The sequence below is a fragment of the Oncorhynchus mykiss genome, chromosome 1 (genome assembly GCF_057628025.1).
Source record: "Oncorhynchus mykiss isolate SJ-2025 chromosome 1, ASM5762802v1, whole genome shotgun sequence".
Taxonomy (NCBI): Eukaryota; Metazoa; Chordata; class Actinopteri; order Salmoniformes; family Salmonidae; genus Oncorhynchus; species Oncorhynchus mykiss.
In genome coordinates, this window is record NC_143022.1 from 16,604,635 (window position 1) to 16,625,423 (window position 20,789).

General features: G+C 44.6%; 1 protein-coding gene and 1 pseudogene across 1 annotated transcript; one reads left to right on the top strand and one right to left on the bottom strand.

Moving 5' to 3' along the window:
* Positions 1 to 529: 529 nt before the first annotated feature.
* Positions 530 to 4,068, bottom strand: LOC110488417 (sphingosine 1-phosphate receptor 1). The gene is made up of 2 exons (XM_021560677.3): positions 3,836 to 4,068; positions 530 to 3,041 (listed from the first exon to the last, which is right to left on the bottom strand). Exon 2 carries the CDS (start codon positions 2,843 to 2,845, stop codon positions 1,727 to 1,729), a length of 1,119 nt encoding a protein of 372 aa, XP_021416352.2. The 5' UTR covers positions 2,846 to 3,041; positions 3,836 to 4,068; the 3' UTR covers positions 530 to 1,726.
* A 769-nt stretch (positions 4,069 to 4,837) lies between these two features.
* Positions 4,838 to 20,789, top strand: part of LOC110529632 (diphthine methyl ester synthase-like) — a 47,486-nt pseudogene continuing 31,534 nt past the window's right edge.

Genomic DNA, 20,789 nt, shown 5'->3' on the forward strand with positions numbered 1-20,789 from the left:
AGGTGGCAGAACATAGTCGGAACCCCTCATTTAACCCAACTTTGACAACTTTAACAATATGACAACTTATGTTACAAAAATATGTTTTTTCTTTAATGTCACAACATTCTGTACTGAGCCTGTCTGTTAAGAAAAGACAACAAGAGAAGACAACAATACAATTTTTTGATTTACAATATTTATTAAGAGCTAACCAAAACACGTGCCAAATATGACTTGGGTCCACATGGGAGTTTGGCAAACTGTGATTACGTGACCCCTGAAAAGCGACATTGTACTTGTCCATGGGTGTTTAACGGTGCTCTTAACAACAAATCTATATGGGAGGATTCCAGTGAGCTATTGGTGATGTGTGTGCCCATTGTCATTAACTTATTCCGTTATGAAAATGTAAGTAATTATTGGGCTCGGTACTTTCAGGAATGGACCAGTGCTATTGCTTATCCTTTGACATCAATCTTTTTTTGTTTTCAACCTCATGACCTTCCCTATTACAGGGGCATGCTGGTTTTCACGAGAGTTGAAATGATTTTTGAGAGTGGTAACTGAGGGACAGACAAATATGTTGAATGGCTGGAGCTACGGTATCTTCATCTAAAAGTGAAACAGAAAGGACAATAAAATCATGACTGGATAAAAAAGATAACCTTTGTCACACAAACCAAACGCCTTTTTTGCTTTTGAATATAAATTATTATTGCAACTACATTGCTTTGCTACAAAGAACTTTATCCAATGAGATTGAAATAAACCAAATAACAAGTCCAAAATACATTCTCAATCAGGGGGTAGAATTGACATTGTACTAGCCTTCAGAGTTAAGTCGAAGATACACAAGCACTTCATTCATTGTATTTCTTAAATATTTCAATAAGAACAATAAGCACTACAAACAATTTTTACTCTTCCATCAACACCCATTATAGAGAATCAGTAAACGCCTATAATGGGTTGATGGTTCTTATTTAGCACTTTTACAACAAGTGCTGTACTAAATACAAAAAATACCTTTGACAAAAACGTCTTCTTCTCATAATACTGTAAGCCAGGTTTACAATTTAGGTGCTATACTGTAAATCAGGTTTACAATTTAGGTACAATACTGTAAATTAGGTTTAGGGTTTAGGTGCTACACTGTAAATCAGGTTTACAATTTAGGTGCTATACTATAAATTAGGTTTAGGGTTTAGGTGCTACACTGTAAATCAGGTTTATAGTTTAGGTGCTACACTGTAAATCAGGTTTATAGTTTAGGTGCTATACTGTAAGCCAGGTTTACAATTTAGGTGCTATACTATAAATTAGGTTTAGGGTTTAGGTGCTACACTGTAAGCCAGGTTTACAATTTAGGTGCTATACTGTAAATCAGGTTTATAGTTTGGGTGTGTGTGCTTCCCATTGTCTTTTGAATATGAACAAATTCAGATCAGTGCTGGCAGTCCAAGGTGTGAGGGGAGAAGAAGACAAACTCTACATCTCTACTCTCTGACATGGACAGACACTTTGTGAAGTGATAAAACAAATGGAAACTGAAGAGGCAACTTACTGTACAAACTGACATACTGTACATCCACACATCCACAGGGCAACAAAACCACACACACACAACGTATACACATTTATATACATAATGTACAAACACACTTGCACACTACACAAAAACATATATACATCCACACTTCCTAAGCAGTGGAGCTACTTTTCACACAACAGTCCAGAAGGCTCTTTAAGAAGAGGAGGTGATATTCCCAGAGGATACGATGGTCTCCCTTGGCAAGTACTCCGGCTCATCCTTATTGGGGTGGGACGAGTTGTCCGACTTGCTCCGGCTGAACTCTGCACCAATAATGGGCTTGGAGAACTTGCCGGAGGACTGGGTGCAGACGCTGCAGCACAGGAGCGTTTTGAGGAAGGCGCGACGCATCTCGTTGCTGGTGAGTGTGTAGATGAGGGGATTCATGGCCGAGTTGAGCACGGCCAAGGCCAGGAACCACTCGGCCTTGTACAGGATGGGGCACATGCGGATGTTGCAGGCCACGTCCAGCAACAGAAGGATGAAGAGTGGGGCCCAGCAGGCGATGAAACAGCTCAGCACGATGATCACGGTCTTCAGCAGGGCCATGGACTTCTCAGAGCTCTTGCTGCTAGCGCTACCCCCGCCGCGGCCGTTGGAGACCTTGCGGAACACCATCTTGCGGCTGCGGGTGCGCACCAGGGCGTAGATGCGCGCGTACAGCACCACGATGGCCATGAGGATGACGCTGAAGACGGTGGTGCAGAACAGGATGTAGGTCTTGTGGTAGAGCGGCAGTACGGTGGAGCAGCTGGGCATGCTCTGGATGCAGTTCCAGCCCATGATGGGCAGGCCGCCCAAGATGGCTGCAATCAGCCACACGGTGCTGATGAGCATGAAGACACGGCACGTGTTGCCATTGTTGTGTAACTTCATCTTCAGCATGGTGAGGTGGCGCTCAATGGCGATGGCCAACAGGCTGAAGACTGAGGCTGCCAGGGCCACAAACATACTACCCTCCCGGAAGAACCACTGTGTGGGGGTCAGTTTGTATGTGTTGGCACCTGACAGCAGGATGTTGGCAGTGTACACCACCCCAGCCAGCAAGTCTGATAAAGCTAAGTTCCCAATAAAGTAGTACATGGGCTTGTGGAACTTCTTGGTCCTCCAAATAGTAAGTAGGACCAAGACATTCTCAAGAATAATGAAGCAACATACAATGATGAAAACCACAGAGTCCGCTTTGAGCCTGGAATCTTGCTCAACTTTCCGGAGCTTCCCTGTGAAGTTGTAGTGTCTGGCTATCAAGTCAGAATACATGGAGTCACCCATGGTTCTGTTTTTAATGAAATCCCCCAAATTCTTTAGTTCAAGATTTTAGTCCATTGAGTGGAGCTGGTGAGTCAAGGCACAGCTGGCAATGGTAATCCTACACGCTTGATGGGTTGTCATTGCAGACGCTCAAATCAAATAATCCTCAATGCCACAGGATATTCTGAGAATGTCCTTGGACCCAATCATGAAACTCCTGGAAAAAATAGAAAATACCAATTTAGAACAGTCATGAGAAAATGTTTTGTTGTAGATTTTTTTTATGACTCCTAAAATTAAATCTATTTACTAGCTCATTTTTATATGGAATGGTGATTGAGTATTCAGTAGGCTAATCGAACAAAAGACAAAGACAGAACAAAAGTCCTTCTAAAAACAAGTGAACATAAAAACGAGGCAATTATTTTGTAAAAGAGTTGAGGATAAATCTATTTTCTTTTTGAATATGTGATAAAGCAAACAATCAGAAAAGTCGGACCCAGATCGGCCCTTTATGGACATGACGATCATGATACCTGATTCTGAACTGTGTGCTGAATTCCACAAGATGGAAAAGTATCGCGATGATGCATATTACCATCATAATAGGCTATTCTAATTCTGAACTGGGCTAAGAATTAGATGGGGGTGACGCATTGGTAAACTATGAAGTAAGCTATAAAAAAAAAATCCATGAACTTCAGAACAAACTTGCAAGAACTAACTTCCAAAACTATCTAACATTCACATTAACATTAACATTCACTTGAAATGCGTTTAAAACTCATGGGCAAGTGATGAGCAAGATTAACGTTATTTTTGTTCATACATGTTTTTTCAATTTCTTCTGTAGGCCTATTTAAGATATGATCTTAAATTACTTTAGAAAGCAAATAGTATTTTTGTTGTTACAGAATTCTTCATAACCTACTAATACTGATGGCCAGACACATAATTAGGCCAAATACATTGATCAAATCTAGAAATTGTGTCAATGTCATGTTTCCTTACCTTTAATAATAGTCGTCATCAATGCGAATATTCTTTACAAGTGTCAACCTTTTATATTGGTACAATTTGCTAAGTAAGAAACCTTTTTGTGTCTTTCCCAGTGGCTGAGTTGTTTCCCCACAGTGATCCCATGGACTGAGCACGGTGCGCAAGATAGGCGAAGTAAAAGCGAATATTTTTGTCAGTTCAACCCACTCAACTCAACCCTCCCCTCTCATACCGTCCCAGTCGCGTTGTCCAGCAGTAAATTCACAGAGAATACATTTATTTAGAATTTCTAAATTTAGTGTGCCTTACATTTAGAAATTCTTCCAATTTTCCACAAAAACACATACATTAAATTAATATAGGCAATGACATCAGTGTAAAAAATATATATATATATATTTGTCAAATGTATGTGCGTTCAAGCTATTTAGCGTCTGTTAATGAAGTGGTGCTTTGATATGGCCATTTGCGTTGCACTTTATTTTAAAATGCATAAATGACCAGGTACATACAAGAGATTACATTGTAAAATGGTAATAGTGTAGTAATAATCTGAGTTACTAGATAGATAGATATATAGATTGTGTAGATAGTTTTCATATCCATGGGAAGATGATTATGGCTTCAACCCAAATGTTCCTCCATTGTAATCTGAACAGAATAGCCTGCCTAAAAATACCAACGTCTGTCCTGACGATGTGGCGCAGTTGATTTAGTATGCTTACTAACATGAATTTAGATATTCAAATGCACACAGATGAATAATTATTATGATACCTCTCCTACTATTACTTTAAGTATTTGCAAAGCCAGCAGTCATTGTGGTAGTAATTATAACAAAACAATAATGATACAAAAATACCATTAATAAATTCAGTTATCAGAATTAATTGTGCTTTTATCTCTGGGAATGCACCAGCTGTGCACATTATTCCACCTCCTGATGACGCCCCCTTCACCAAATTAAGTCAAGCTATATGTGCTTGAGAACCCCCCCTCCGTCCCCTGTGCTCCATGAGTAACCCCCCTCTGTCCCCTGTGCTCCATGAGTAACCCCCCTCTGTCCCCTGTGCTCCATGAGTAACCCCCCTCTGTCCCCTGTGCTCCCAGAGTCCCAGCTCCGTCCCCTGTGCTCCCAGAGTCCCAGCTCCGTCCCCTGTGCTCCCAGAGTCCCAGCTCCGTCCCCTGTGCTCCCAGAGTCCCAGCTCCGTCCCCTGTGCTCCCAGAGTCCCAGCTCCGTCCCCTGTGCTCCCAGAGTCCCAGCTCCGTCCCCTGTGCTCCCAGAGTCCCAGCTCCGTCCCCTGTGCTCCCAGAGTCCCAGCTCCGTCCCCTGTGCTCCATGTCTTCTGCCCATTAACGTGTGTGTGTGTGTTTGTGTGTGTGTGTGTGTGTGTGTGTGTGTGTGTTTCAAAACCACCCTTAGTTTCAAACATGATGGTGGCTGCATTATGTATTGGGAATGATTTAACCAGAAAATGCTCACGGCTGTAATTGCTGCCAAAGCTGTTTTCACCAAGTATTGCCTCAGAGGATGTATACTTAGGCCTATGCAATCACAACATCAAATGTTCTTGCATTAATGACATTTTTTTTTTTTTACTTTGCATTAGTGGGGGGAAATCCTTACGTGTTTGTGTCTGTGTGAGAAAGAGAGCAAAGAGAGAGGAAAATAACTCAAAGGAAAGAGGATAACATGGAAAACTTCCTTCAAGAGGTCTCGTTGCTGAATTCTTTGACAGGGGGATAATATCTATATCCCTGCTCCAGTAGGTTGTCTGTGAGCGAGCGTTGGCACCATCGCTGTCAGCTCTCTGGACCATCAAACCAAGTGAGATCACAAGCCTGCTTGCAGAGAGAGACATGGTCTTTATTTTGGGAAGTCCCACTGCCATGTGGAGGGGCGAGAGGAAGAAAGGAGAAGGGGAATGAACAAACAGAGGACTGTGCTTTTGAGCTCCAAGGACTTCGTTTCATGACTCTCAAGAGGAGAGAGTCGAGGAGGTGAATAATGTTGGCCCCATAAGGAAGAGGAGAGGCCCCAACATGACAAGCTCCGTTAACACACTGGTACGGTTAGAGGAAAACCAAGAGATGTGCTCATTGAAATTGGTCCAATTGATCCACCATGATAATTCAACTGTGACATTCTTTACATCCATGTGCCAGCTGAATTAGGCATCTCACCATCACCCCATTCCACTCCCTTTCTTGCTATCTATTCATTCTGTTGCATCTGGTTGGTTTATCCTTATCCCAGTCCTTCTCCAGGTGCAACCTCGCCGAATGTGTATGTCCATAACCCTAACACGCACACCAACACGCACACTAAACACAGCAGTTTAGCTTCATAGCCATAGGTTTAGACAGCTAGACAAATCAAGTTTTGAGTGCAAATCATCTGTTTAAAGAAAGCAATAAATACAACAAACAGACTAAGTGCTACAGGGCAGGTTAAGTGGAGCAAATCATTTATGGAACACAGCAAAGTCAATTTAGTGTCTGGTAACATGACTGTTGTTCTGTTGACCATGTCAGATGTCAGTGTGGAAAAGGAATCCCCCCAAAAAAGAAAAGCAGGAGTGGAAAGGAAAGCCTTTCTCTCAAACAAGTGATGGATTTACCTAGAGGTGAAGTAAAACATGTGGGAGCTGTAGGTGTTTTTAGAACTCCCTCAAGTCATGGGTTGTAAAAAATACCAATGGCGTGTACTCACAGCGTTACACTGCTCTCATAAAGCATTCCACAGGAATATGATCGCAGGAAATGGTCAATGAAGGAGAGGACAGAAAACAAAAGTCATTTCCGGAGGTTTTTACAAGGCCCCCAAGGGTTTCATGTTACATTAGATAGGCCTAAGTGTAAAGTCAAATAAAAATGGCAACAAAGTATGTCCTTATATCAAGATGTTTATTAGTGCCATTTTAGACACACGGATAAGCACAAGTAGTATGGATGGAGTAATTGAAAATAGACTGAAAATAATACACTTAGTCTTAAAGCAGGATTTCAATGTCCCTGACCAACCTCAAGCACAGACATTTAAAGTGAGTCCCAATTCTAATCATCTACCCCTTCACCACTCATCTAAAATCCTTCACCAGTTCAACCGGGTCAAATATAAGTTGTAAGGGGGGTTGAAAGAACAACATTTCACGAAAGATAACAATCCCCACATCCTTGCCTTTTCCTTCCAATGCCCTAAAAAAATATACCTTTTCTCCTTCCTCTATCCGGTTCTCACAGTCGGTATAGATAGCGCGAATCAGGCCCACACTAAACATAGTTATACTAACCATAAAGGCCACATACAGAAGCACTGTCATCAAAATGCAGGTCAAAAGGACAATGCTGGCAGGTCAAAAAACTTAGGATGATCAATACAATGCATTGAATTATTTAATTTTAGATGAGCATGTTCCCATTTTATGTATCACCCAAACAGAGGAAGGCCTACAGAGCATGCAATTGAGATTATCACCATTTAAGAGTCTGTGTTAACCTGTAAGGACAAACAGTATGCAATGGCATGATCAGTAGACACAACAATGAGATGTGGTCCTGTGTACCTCAGTTGGTAGAGCATTGTGTCTGCAATGCCAGGGTTCTGGGTTCCATTCTCACTGGGAACAAGTATTTAAAAAATGTAAGTCACTCTATATAACACTATCTGCTAAATAACAAATAAAATGTGATGCCAAGTACAATATGGGGTGAGATTTCAAGGCATATGTTACATGTTCTTCACGTCATGGCTAGCTGTGAAGTCCCAGGAATGTCTCTCACCCCCTAGAGTAAAATGGTTGACATTGACACTTCAGTCTTTTCCATTTGATTGACATATAAATCATGGGAGCTTCATTCTCAAAGGGAGGGATTCATCAGCAAATGCAGGACTGGGATGGTCAACATTGTTGCTGTTCATTAGGTGTTGTGATAGAGGCTTTGCAAAGCTAACAGTAATTGAGGACCGCTGGTTATTTCAGTAAAATGATTTGTTACAGCACGAGCATCATTAAAGTGAGCATTGGGGAAAGCCTTGAGAAGTAGCTAAATGCTCAGGGTTAACCACCATTGCCTAGTTACATTTTTAAAAACAATACAAAAAAAACAGAAGGTCTATAAGATGGAGACTGTTCTGGACATGCCAGGACTGTGTGGAATACTGGAACCATTTTGGCTCCATGAGAAAGTGACATAGTTTTCTGAAACTTTTGAAAATGCATGTATCATATACATCTGTGTTCCTGGACATGCAACTGGCCACACACAAGTAAGTACAACAAAAGAGTAAGAACCTCCATTTGTTGTCGTGGGCATCAAATCAGAGCGTGACGTGATCCAGCTCAGCGTAAGCCTTTTGGCTTTTAGAGGGCCTTTGCAGATTGGTCCGACAAAAGAATGCTTTGTGTTTTAAATGCAGAAGAATAAAAAAATAACCACACGCACTCACCAAACCACACACAGATCTTGAACGGGGAGGGGAGAAGTGAGAACAAGCTACAGAGAAATCACTAGTCTTCCGTTATCAAACTGTGGGGTTCAATCCAGTTATGGGAGCTCTTAATATGATCTGTCAGCTTCAGTGGAAAAGATTCAAGCAGAAAAGTCTTTCCTAGTAATAATCTCTGCAGGAATTAAATACATCTTTCTGTTTTGATTGGTTTCTCTGGAGTTAAAGTAGAATAGGAAATATGAATGTGTGCATTGCAATATTTAGTAACATCAAGCAAACTATGTTTTGGTCGTACCTAATAGACCACCATTTATTTTTCACCCCACTTGCTTGTTAATTTTCTCTAGTTCTGACATGGCAAGCCGTATACTCTTATTTTTGACTGTCATGGATAATCATATTCAGAAAGGTTAATGGCTACTGTACACAGGTCTTTGTCATGATTAGTTTGATGATTATTTCAGGCAAAATCATTGTCCTGTAAAGGGTTAATTCTATATTGGTCAAAGTTCAAAGACCCAGATGCATGTCCTGTATTGTTTCCATATAACTTCCTGTTACCTTGACACGTCTCTCGGTCTCATCCATATAGCTTATAACATAACATGGTGTCAGAAGTGGCATCCAAACCCATGCCATTGGCAGGGCTTGCTGACTGACATTAGAATGTAAACTGTGGAAGGACATCATCTCCATCCCTCACTGGAAACTCTAGAGAACTGTGCCACTCCCACCATCTATCTAATTGGAACTATTCTCCAAAAAAAGCATTGGTTTGGAATCAGGTGATAGGCTATATTTTGTGAAGCTCTCTGTCAAGTTTGGTCTCTAAAACTGTTATAGGCAGAAGTAAAGAACTATGCACTCGACCACCTAAACACATCTTAAGATTCCAGTCACGTCATAGTGTGTTTCTCTCTGATGAATCTAACATTACCGTAACTTTGGGAAAATTCACTTCCTCCAGTGGAGTTTTTCTTAAGGTACCCAGGAGAATGTTATGACACAGGCGCATTGACACTGCTAGTTCTTCAGCATGTCGCCATGGTGCTTAGTAAACTATGCCAAGCTCTGAAAAGGGTGAACTGCATTCAGACGAAAGTCTTTTGTCGGAGGAACGCCCCCTTCACAACTCTTCTCTTTCTCGTCATCTTTTCTCTGATTTTGAGAGTCTTTCAGTTGCACAGGAAATGGGATTTGGACAGGTCATGAGTCTTGGTCACTTGCCCTGAACTGCCATGTAAAAATACCCCATGGACAATTAGTTCAGTCCTACCCCAAGTTGAGCTTAGCTAACAGGCCAAGGTTGCAGCAAACACTACATTGTAATGTCTAGTTTTTGGTTTGAATCCAACTTTCAATGAGTCTGTGTCTTTGAAACTTCAAAACACAAATGATCGATGATGATCCAAAGAGGTCTACTATTACTCAATGCTCTGGAGCGTAAGGATTGGTCAGTGGCAAACCAAAGCCTGCCTTTCAAGACCTGGTACAAACCAAACTGGATGTTGTTTATGAAGGAATGAATTCCATGCTGGCAGATCTCTGTTATCACATCTAAAATGGAGATATTGCTACATATAAAACTCTGACTCATGTAAACTCAGCAAAAAAAGAAACGTCCTCTCACTGTCAACTGTGTTTATTTTCAGCAAACTTAACGTGTAAATATTTGTATTAACATAAGATTCAACAACTGAGACAAACTGAACAAGTTCCACAGACATGTAACTAACAGAAATGGAATAATGTGTCCCTGAACATAAGGGGGGTCAAAAGCAAAAGTAACAGTCAGTATCTGATGTGGCCACCAGCTGCATTAAGTACTGCAGTGCATCTGCTCCTCATGGACTGCACCAAATTTGCCTGTTCTTGCTGTGAGATGTTACCACACTCTTCCACCAAGGCACCTGCAAGTTCCCGGACACTTCTTGGGGATTGGCCCTAGTGCTCACACTCCGATCCAACAGGTCCCAGACAGTTCTGGGGGGAATGGCCGTAGTGCTCACCCTCTGATCCAACAGGTCCCAGACTTGCTCAATGGGGTTGAGATCCGGGCTCTTCGCTGGCCATGGCAGAACACTGACATTCCTGTCTTGCAGGAAATCACACACAGGACGAGCAGTATGGTTGGTGGCATTGTCATGCTGGAGGGTCAAGTCAGGATGAGCCTGCAGGAAGGGTACCACATGAGGGAGGAGGATATCTTCCCTGTAACGCACAACGTTGAGATTGCCTGCAATGACAACAAGCTCAGTCCGATGATGCTGTGACACACCGCCCCAGACCATGACGGACCCTCCAACTCCGAATCGATCCTGCTCTAGAGCAGTGTGTATCACTCATTCCTTCAACGATAAACTCGAATCCGGCCATCACCCCTGGTGAGACAAAAGCACGACTTGTCAGTGAAGAGCAGTTTTTACCAGTCCTGTCTGGTCCAGTGACGGTGGGTTTGTGCCCATAGGCGACGTTGTTGCCGGTGATGTCTGGTGGCCTACAAGCCCTGAGTCCAGCCTCTCTCAGCTTATTGCGGACAGTCTGAGCACTGATGGAGGGATTGTGCGTTTCTGGTGTAACTCGGGCAGTTGTTGTTGCCACACGAGGTGTGAAGTTCGGATGTACCGATCCTGTGCAGGTGTTACATGTGGTCTGCCACTGTGAGGACGATCAGCTGTCTGTCCTGTCTCCCTGTAGCGCTGTCTTGGGCTTCTCACAGTACGGACATTGCAATTTATTGCCCTGGCCACATCTGCAGTCCTCATGCCTCCTTGCAGCATGCCTAAGGCACGTACACGCAGATGAGCAGGGACCCGGGGCATCTTTCTTTTGGTGTTTTTCAGAGCCAGTAGAAGGTCTCTTTAGTGTCCTAAGTTTTCATAACTGTGACCTTAATTAACTACCGTCTGTAAGCTGTTAGTGTCTTAACGACCGTTCCACAGGTGCATGTTCATTAATTGTTTATGGTTCTTTGAACAAGCATGGGAAACAGTGTTTAAACTTCACAATGAAGATCTGTAGTTATTTGGATTTTTACTAATTATCTTTGAAAGACAGGGTCCTGAAAAAGGGACGTATCTTTTTTTTCTCAGTTTATATACAGTTTTTCATAAGAAAACAAGGTACCCCTGTACTATTTCGTCTCGCTGTCAACAGAAAGGTTATAAATATCCACGACTTGTTGGTCTCAGGATGTTTGAGTGACCCCACCTAGGTGAACCTTGACGCCATTGTCCAGAAGACAACACATGTTACATATTTTATAACACAGTCTCAGTGATTTTAAAATAAAACATTCAGCACTTGCCACAATGCAATCAATATATGATGAACTGGAACTCACAAATGGAGTAATGGAAATTGCTGTTCTGGGTCTTATTTTCCAGCCCCATTTCCTGACTTGGGATCTGTTGGTACGCACTGTCCCTTCTAGAGGCACGACGCCCCTAAACAATGGCTTGGCTCGAACTGACCGGCCACAACACTTGACCCAGGATGTGTGTGTGTGACGGAGGGCTTATTCAAAGAGGTAGTGAGGTCAGAACGCATACACATGCCTGAGTCCTAGAAGGGCTGGGAACCTTCCATTAAAGGTAGGGCAGCCATGTCACCCAAAATTCAATCAAAACACATGATCATTGCTACAATCACCATGGTGATTATTATTGTTGTTGACTTCTGACTCTCTCTCCCAGGATGTAATTCCTGGTTTTCAGTTGGAACACTTTATCTGAATCCCTTTTTGTGTTGATTAACATCCATGGGTTATTAACTGAGTAGTTTCTCTGTCATGAAATGGCGCTCAAAAGCAGAGACCGAGATGCAGTTGTGCTCCCTGTACCTCAAAGGGCCTCGGCAACAGCTAATCGGGGAGCCTAATAAATACTACTAAATACTACCAATGGACATTTTTGCAGGGGTTGAATTTTTCGTAAGGGAAAATCACTTTGAAATTTCTAAGTGGAAATTACAAACTTTAGATGTCTTTTTAAACCTCAAATACACTACAGGTTGTACATTTTCCTGCATTACAGGAAAGTTATCCTGCAACAGGGTGATTTAAATTAAGATCCTACATCTGTACCATGATCTCTCAAAGTGAATGTCCCTTGTAACGTAGCCTTACATGGAAGACCCCTCGCTTTGTTGTATCTGTTTGCCTTGGCTCAGGTGGGGACTGAAATGGGCCCCGATTGTTCTAGGGAAATCTAATGGTAACCGGAGTGAGAAATGTCAACCTCTGGCGAGACGCCAGACGGTACAGTCTATGCCACTACAGATGCTCCGAAGAAAGTGGGATAATTCAGTGGAAGTACCAGCTGGCACCTGATGTCACTAGGAACAATAGTGATGTTTGGAAACACCAGGGTCGGCCCACTGAGGTCTCCCTGCTGGGAAATAAAAGGCACGCTTGCTGGTTTTGCTCTTCCCAAGCTAATCTTTTCAATTTAAACTATTACAACCCATCCACCAGCACAATATATTCATTAATATGGAATGGAACAATCATGTGTAAACATGATTAAAAACCTCAGATTTGTACAATAAAAAAGCATTAATTAAGTTAGCTGTCCAGTTTTGGGGAGATGAAGAAAATTGACTGACTCCATGCCAAAAACACATGTCCCACCATCCAAGATTTTGTTGAAAAAACATGCAGAATTGTAGGTTCGGTATAGTTGTTGATATAATGGATTAGTTGAATAGACAAACACTTAAACAACACATTTCAGCTAAAAAGCTTCATCAGGGTGCTATGAAAATGATATTAATTATCATCTTGAATCGTCTGTAAATCATTCAATAAAATGTCAGTCTCTTGTGAGAGGACAATGTAGTGATTGGGCCAAACTCTACTCTCTGTAGTCTCAAAAGATAGATGTCCGGGTCCCTTTCCAGGGGACTTCCTGTATCACCGTGGAGTGTTGGACCACAGGGAGATCCAGCTCACTCTCTGCCAAGTGACAAACCCCCTCGACTCGGTGTTCATCATTTAGCTTTGTCCTCATGTCTCACAGTCTTTCAGTTGATGAGATACTGTGCTGTCAGACAGCTAATGCCAACCAGCCAAATGGTACATAAATAAAGAGTGAGAATATGGCACAATGAACACCTTGATCTCTAGGAAGTCAAAGATATTATGAGGATACACTTAAAGGTTAACAATATAAGGCCCAGTTAATGCTCTTAGTAAACAAGCACCCAGTGGAGACTACTACATCGTAATCTGTAGACACCGGTGTGCCACAAGGATGTGTGCTATCCCTAATGCTGTTCATTCTTTGTTCTATCAACTGCACAAGCGATAGCCCCATCTTCTCCATTGTTGGCAGCAACACAATCTTTAGCCATAGATGTTACGGTGCGTGAATGAGGACCCAAAAGCGAATCAACTTAAACAGAGCTTCTTTAATTACCAAACATAGGTAGGCTCAGATGGACCGGCAGATTCCGACAGGACAGGACAAGGTTACAGCAAACATGACGGCAGTCTGGTTCAGGCATGAATGACACAAACAAACAAGAATCCGACAAGGACAGGAGCAGAAACAGAGAGAGATATAGGGACCTAATCAGAGGGAAAAAGGGAACAGGTGGGGAACGGGGTGAATGGGTAGTTAGAGGAGACAAGGGACAGCTGGGGGAAAGCGGGGGAGAAAAGGTAACCTAACACGACCAGCAGAGGGAGACAGGGTGAAGGGAAAGGACAGAGACAAGACAACATGACAGTACATGACAGTACCCCCCCACTCACCGAGCGCCTCCTGGCGCACTCGAGGAGGAAACCTGGCGGCAACGGAGGAAATCATCAATCAGCGCACGGTCCAGCACGTCCCGAGAGGGAACCCAACTCCTCTCCTCAGGACCGTACCCCTCCCAGTCAACTAGGTACTGATGACCACGGCCCCGAGGACGCATGTCCAAGATTTTACGGACCCTGTAGATAGGTGCGCCCTCGACAAGGATGGGGGGGGGGGGGGAAGACGAGCGGGGGCGCGAAGAACGGGCTTAACACAGGAGACATGGAAGACCGGGTGGACGCGACGAAGATATCGCGGAAGAAGAAGTCGCACTGCGACAGGATTAATGACCTGAGAGATACGGAATGGACCAATGAACCGCGGGGTCAACTTGCGAGAAGCCGTCTTAAGGGGAAGGTTCTGAGTGGAGAGCCAAACTCTCTGACCGCGACAATATCTAGGGCTCTTCGTTCTACGCTTATTGGCAGCTCTCACAGTCTGCGCCCTATAACGGCAAAGTGCAGACCTGACCCTCTTCCAGGTGCGCTCGCAACGTTGGACAAAAGCCTGAGCGGAGGGGACGCTGGACTCGGCGAACTGAGATGAGAACAACGGAGGCTGGTACCCGAGGCTACTCTGAAAAGGAGATAGCCCGGTCGCAGACGAAGGAAGCGAGTTGTGGGCGTATTCTGCCCAGGGGAGCTGTTCTGACCAAGACGCAGGGTTGCGAAAAGAAAGACTGCGTAAGATGCGACCAATAGTCTGATTGGCCCGTTCTGCTTGACCGTTAGACTGGGGGTGAAAGCCGGAAGAGAGACTGACGGAAGCCCCAATCAAACGGCAAAACTCCCTCCAAAATTGAGACGTGAATTGCGGACCTCTGTCCGAAACGACGTCTGACGGAAGGCCATGAATTCTGAAAACATTCTCGATGATGATTTGTGCCGTCTCTTTAGCAGAAGGAAGCTTAGCAAGGGGAATGAAATGAGCCGCCTTAGAGAACCTATCGACAACCGTAAGAATAACAGTCTTCCCCGCTGACGAAGGCAGTCCGGTGACAAAATCTAAGGCGATGTGAGACCACGGTCGAGAGGGAATAGGAAGCGGCCTGAGACGGCCGGCAGGAGGAGAGTTACCGGACTTAGTCTGCGCGCAGACCGAACAAGCAGCCACGAAACGACGCATGTCATGCTCCCGGGTGGGCCACCAGAAACGCTGGCGAATGGAAGCAAGCGTACCCCGAACGCCAGGGTGGCCGGCTAACTTGGCAGAGTGAGCCCACTGAAGAACGGCCAGACGAGTAGGAACGGGAACGAAAAGAAGGTTCCTAGGACAAGCGCGCGGCGACGGAGTTTGAGTGAGTGCTTGCTTTACCTGCCTCTCAATTCCCCAGACAGTCAACCCGACAACACGCCCCTCAGGGAGAATCCCCTCGGGGTCAGTGGAGGCTACTGAAGAACTGAAGAGACGAGACAAAGCATCAGGCTTGGTGTTCTTAGAGCCCGGACGATAAGAAATCACGAACTCGAAACGAGCGAAAAACAGCGCCCAACGCGCCTGACGCGCATTAAGTCGTTTGGCAGAACGGATGTACTCAAGGTTCCTATGGTCAGTCCAAACGACAAAAGGAACGGTCGCCCCCTCCAACCACTGTCGCCATTCGCCTAGGGCTAACCGGATGGCGAGCAGTTCGCGGTTACCCACATCATAGTTACGTTCCGACGGCGACAGGCGATGAGAAAAATACGCGCATGGGTGGACCTTGTCGTCAGAGAGGGAGCGCTGAGAAAGGATGGCTCCCACTCCCACCTCTGACGCGTCAACCTCGACAACGAACTGTCTAGAGACGTCAGGTGTAACAAGGATAGGAGCGGATGTAAAACGATTCTTGAGGAGATCAAAAGCTCCCTGGGCGGAAACGGACCACTTAAAGCACGTCTTGACAGAAGTAAGGGCTGTGAGAGGAGCTGCCACCTGACCGAAATTACGGATGAAACGACGATAGAAGTTCGCGAAGCCGAGAAAGCGCTGCAGCTCGACGCGTGACTTAGGGACGGGCCAATCAATGACAGCTTGGACCTTAGCGGGATCCATCTTAATGCCTTCAGCGGAAATAACAGAACCGAGAAATGTGACGGAGGAGGCATGAAAAGTGCACTTCTCAGCCTTCACAAAAAGACAATTCTCTAAAAGGCGCTGGAGGACACGTCGAACGTGCTGAACATGAATCTGGAGTGACGGTGAAAAAATCAGGATATCGTCAAGGTAAACGAAAACAAAGATGTTCAGCATGTCTCTCAGGACATCATTGACTAATGCCTGAAAGACAGCTGGAGCGTTAGCGAGGCCGAAAGGAAGAACCCGGTATTCAAAGTGCCCTAACGGAGTGTTAAACGCCGTCTTCCACTCGTCCCCCTCCCTGATGCGCACGAGATGGTAAGCGTTACGAAGGTCCAACTTAGTGAAAAACCTGGCTCCCTGCAGGATCTCGAAGGCTGAAGACATAAGAGGAAGCGGATAACGATTCTTCACTGTTATGTCATTCAGCCCTCGATAATCTATGCAGGGGCGCAGAGACCCGTCCTTCTTCTTGACAAAAAAAAACCCCGCTCCGGCGGGAGAGGAGGAGGGGACTATGGTACCGGCGTCAAGAGCTACAGACAAATAATCTTCGAGAGCCTTACGTTCGGGAGCCGACAGAGAGTATAGTCTACCCCGGGGGGGGGTGGTTCCCGGAAGGAGATCAATACTACAATCATACGACCGGTGTGGAGGAAGAGAGGTGGCCCTGGACCGACTGAACACCGTGCGCAGATCGTGATATTCCTCCGGCACCCCTGTCAAATCACCAGGCTCCTCCTGTGAAGAAGAGACAGAGGAAACAGGAGGGATAGCAGACATTAAACATTTCACATGACAAGAGACGTTCCAGGAGAGGATAGAATTACTAGACCAATTAATGGAAGGATTATGACAAACTAGCCAGGGATGGCCCAAAACAACAGGTGTAAAAGGTGAACGAAAAATTAAAAAAGAAATGGTTTCACTATGATTACCAGAAACAGTGAGGGTTAAAGGTAGCGTCTCACGCTGAATCCTGGGGAGAGGACTACCATCCAGGGCGAACAAGGCCGTGGGCTCCTTTAACTGTCTGAGAGGAATGTCATGTTCCCGAGCCCAGGTCTCGTCCATAAAACAGCCCTCCGCCCCAGAGTCTATTAAGGCACTGCAGGAAGCTGACGAACCGGTCCAGCGTAGATGGACCGACAAGGTAGTGCAGGATCTTGAAGGAGAGACAGGAGTAGTAGCGCTCACCAGTAGCCCTCCGCTTACTGACGAGCTCTGGCCTTTTACTGGACATGAAGTGACAAAATGACCAGCGGAACCGCAATAGAGACAGAGGCGGTTGGTGATTCTCCGTTCCCTCTCCTTAGTCGAGATGCGGATACCTCCCAGCTGCATGGGCTCAGCACCCGAGCCGGCAGAGGAAGATGGTAGTGATGCGGAGAGGGAGGCGACGGAGAGCGCGAGCTCCTTTCCACGAGCTCGGTGACGAAGATCAACCCGTCGCTCAATGCGAATAGCGAGTTCAATCAAGGAATCCACGCTGGAAGGAACCTCCCGGGAGAGAATCTCATCCTTTACCTCTGCGCGGAAACCCTCCAGAAGACGAGCGAGCAAGGCCGGCTCGTTCCAGCCACTGGAGACAGCAAGAGTGCGAAACTCAATAGAGTAGTCTGTTATGGATCGATTGCCTTGACATAGGGAAGACAGGGCCCTGGAAGCCTCCTCCCCAAAAACAGATCGATCAAAAACCCGTATCATCTCCTCCTTAAAGTCTTGATACTGGTTAGTACACTCAGCCCTTGCCTCCCAGATTGCCGTGCCCCACTCAGGAGCCCGTCCAATAAGGAGAGATATGACGTAGGCGACACGAGCAGTGCTCCTGGAGTAAGTGTTGGGCTGGAGAGAAAACACAATATCACACTGGGTGAGGAACGAGCGGCATTCAGTGGGCTCCCCAGAGTAACACGGCGGGTTATTGATTCTGGGCTCCGGAGATTCGAAAGCCCTGGAAGTGGCCGGTGGATCGAGGCGGAGATGGTGAACCTGTTCTGTGAGGTTGGAGACTTGGGTGGCCAGGGTCTCAACGGCATGTCGAGCAGCAGACAATTCCTGCTCGTGTCTGCCTAGCATCGCTCCCTGGATCTCGACGGCTGAGTGGAGAGGATCCGAAGTCGCTGGGTCCATTCTTGGTCGGATTCTTCTGTTACGGTGCGTGAATGAGGACCCAAAAGCGAATCAACTTAAACAGAGCTTCTTTAATTACCAAACATAGGTAGGCTCAGATGGACCGGCAGATTCCGACAGGACAGGACAAGGTTACAGCAAACATGACGGCAGTCTGGTTCAGGCATGAATGACACAAACAAACAAGAATCCGACAAGGACAGGAGCAGAAACAGAGAGAGATATAGGGACCTAATCAGAGGGAAAAAGGGAACAGGTGGGGAACGGGGTGAATGGGTAGTTAGAGGAGACAAGGGACAGCTGGGGGAAAGCGGGGGAGAAAAGGTAACCTAACACGACCAGCAGAGGGAGACAGGGTGAAGGGAAAGGACAGAGACAAGACAACATGACAGTACATGACAATAGAAGGCTGGACTAGACATCAACTAGACTCCTCCCATCAATTTACATAGCAAAAATGTACTGTTTGAATGCACCATGAGAGCATAAATCATGTGTTGTACATAATTTAACATTACAGGATAGCATAGTTCAGTTGAAACCAGCCTTCTATATAAACACACAATGAGCATGGAATTTTCCAAACTGTAATTACTCCAATGATTCCTTTATAGCAGGCTACCAGCTCTTGGCATTGGTGTTTAAATTGATTATACATTTAAATGAAATCAGTGTTATCAACAATGTGCAAATGTAATCGAGTGCATGTCATTAAATGCACATCTCAGGCATGCACTCTACTCTAAATCACTGGTCACGATGGCAACACCCACCCGTAGCACCTGCTCCAGCAGGTGTATCTCACTGATTATCCCTAAAGCCAACACCTCATTTGGCCGCCTTTCCTTCCAGTTCTCTGCTGCTTGTGACTGGAACGAATTGCAAAAATCGCTGAAGTTGGAGACTTTTATCTCCCTCACCAACTTTAAACATCTGCGATCTGCTATAGCTGTACATAGTCCATCGGTAAATAGCCCACTCAATTTTACCTACCTCATCCCAATACTGTTTTTATTTATTTACTTTTTTACTCTTTTGCACACCAGTATCTCTACCTGCACATAACCATCTGATCATTTATCACTCCAGTGTTATTAATCTGCAAAGTTGTAACTATTCGCCTACCTCCTCATGCCTTTTGCACACAATGTATATAGACTCTCTTTTTCTTTTTCTACTGTGTTATTGACTTGTTAATTGTTTACTTACTCCATGTGTAACTCTGTGTTGTTGTCTGTTCACACTGCTATGCTTTATCTTTGCCAGGTCGCAGTTGTAAATGAGAACTTGTTCTCAACTAGCCTACCTGGTTAAATAAAGGTGAAATAAAATAAAAAATAAGAAACAACAAAACAAAACAAAAGACAAACCTATCCTCTTGACATTTGACTTCAGTTGTCTTTCAAGATTTTTCTGGATTATTTTCAGTATAAACACTATGCTACCTCCATCTTTGACTTTACTTTGACTGAGATCTTGCTGTAAAATACAACTCAGGTGCTCTACTCTACTCACATATGGAAAATATTTAGGTAAATCTTTGATGAAAATGTAATATAGGGGACCTTTTTAAAAAAGAGCTAAAAACTGATTAACAAAATCAAAGGACACTCATCAGCACAATGTTTGGACTGCTCTAACAAAAATCTCTTGTAATATGTAGGAATGTCAGAACCAACTGCCACTGTAGCTATAATTACTGCCAACTGTCTAAAGAGGGAACAAACCGGAACAAGAACTGGAGAAAAAGAGAACAGTACTGTTGGACCCTGACCCCAACCATACCTATGGAAGGCTTGTTGGGGGAGGAGGGATGTTGAAGTAGTGGCTGGGTTTGGGCGGCTCGCCGAAGGATAGAGGGGAATTGGGGAAGGGGGTGGTTGATTTAAAGGGTTAAGCATGTCATAGGAATGTAAATGGATTTTGTCTAATTGAAGCGAGCCATTAGATGGGTTAGGAGCAGACAGAAGAAGTCCCAGAGTTGGAATGCGCAACCTGTAAATGAAAAGTCGGTCTATGAAAAAAGAATCAGAACCCACCCACCACTTCTTCCTACTCGTCTCGACATACTGTAGGAATGTTTACACAGTTGATTTTGTTTACAAATTTCTGCCTGTGTGTGCATGGTCTTACGTGAAACTATCTACGTCTGAGGGGAGTGTACCTGGTGGGAGTAGTAGGCTACTGTTGTAGTATATATGAATAGTTGCATCATTTTATGTGGTATGTCAATGCTCTTCATAAACGACAAGCGTTATATTGCTACTACTGTAGGTCAGTATTATGACAATGCCTGGGTCCCTAAAGTCACGTGTAACCAAAGAGCAAAGACAGAATGTAGTAGCATTAGAATGAGTCAGTGAAACTTGATTGTACAAATCACACCCATGAAAAAAAAAGTGCTTTTAAAGTGCTCCTCTAACTATAATGACTAGTTACTTCTTGTGGCCTCCTTGGGAGGTAACTTTCTATTGGTTAAATAGAAAGATGTCAAGCTCTCTGGAGTCTGGGAGAGGGAGGG

Excerpts from the sequence above, each read along its gene's own strand:
- LOC110488417 (XM_021560677.3), bottom strand. The coding sequence starts at position 2,845 with ATGGGTGACTCCATGTATTCTGACTTGATAGCCAGACACTACAACTTC.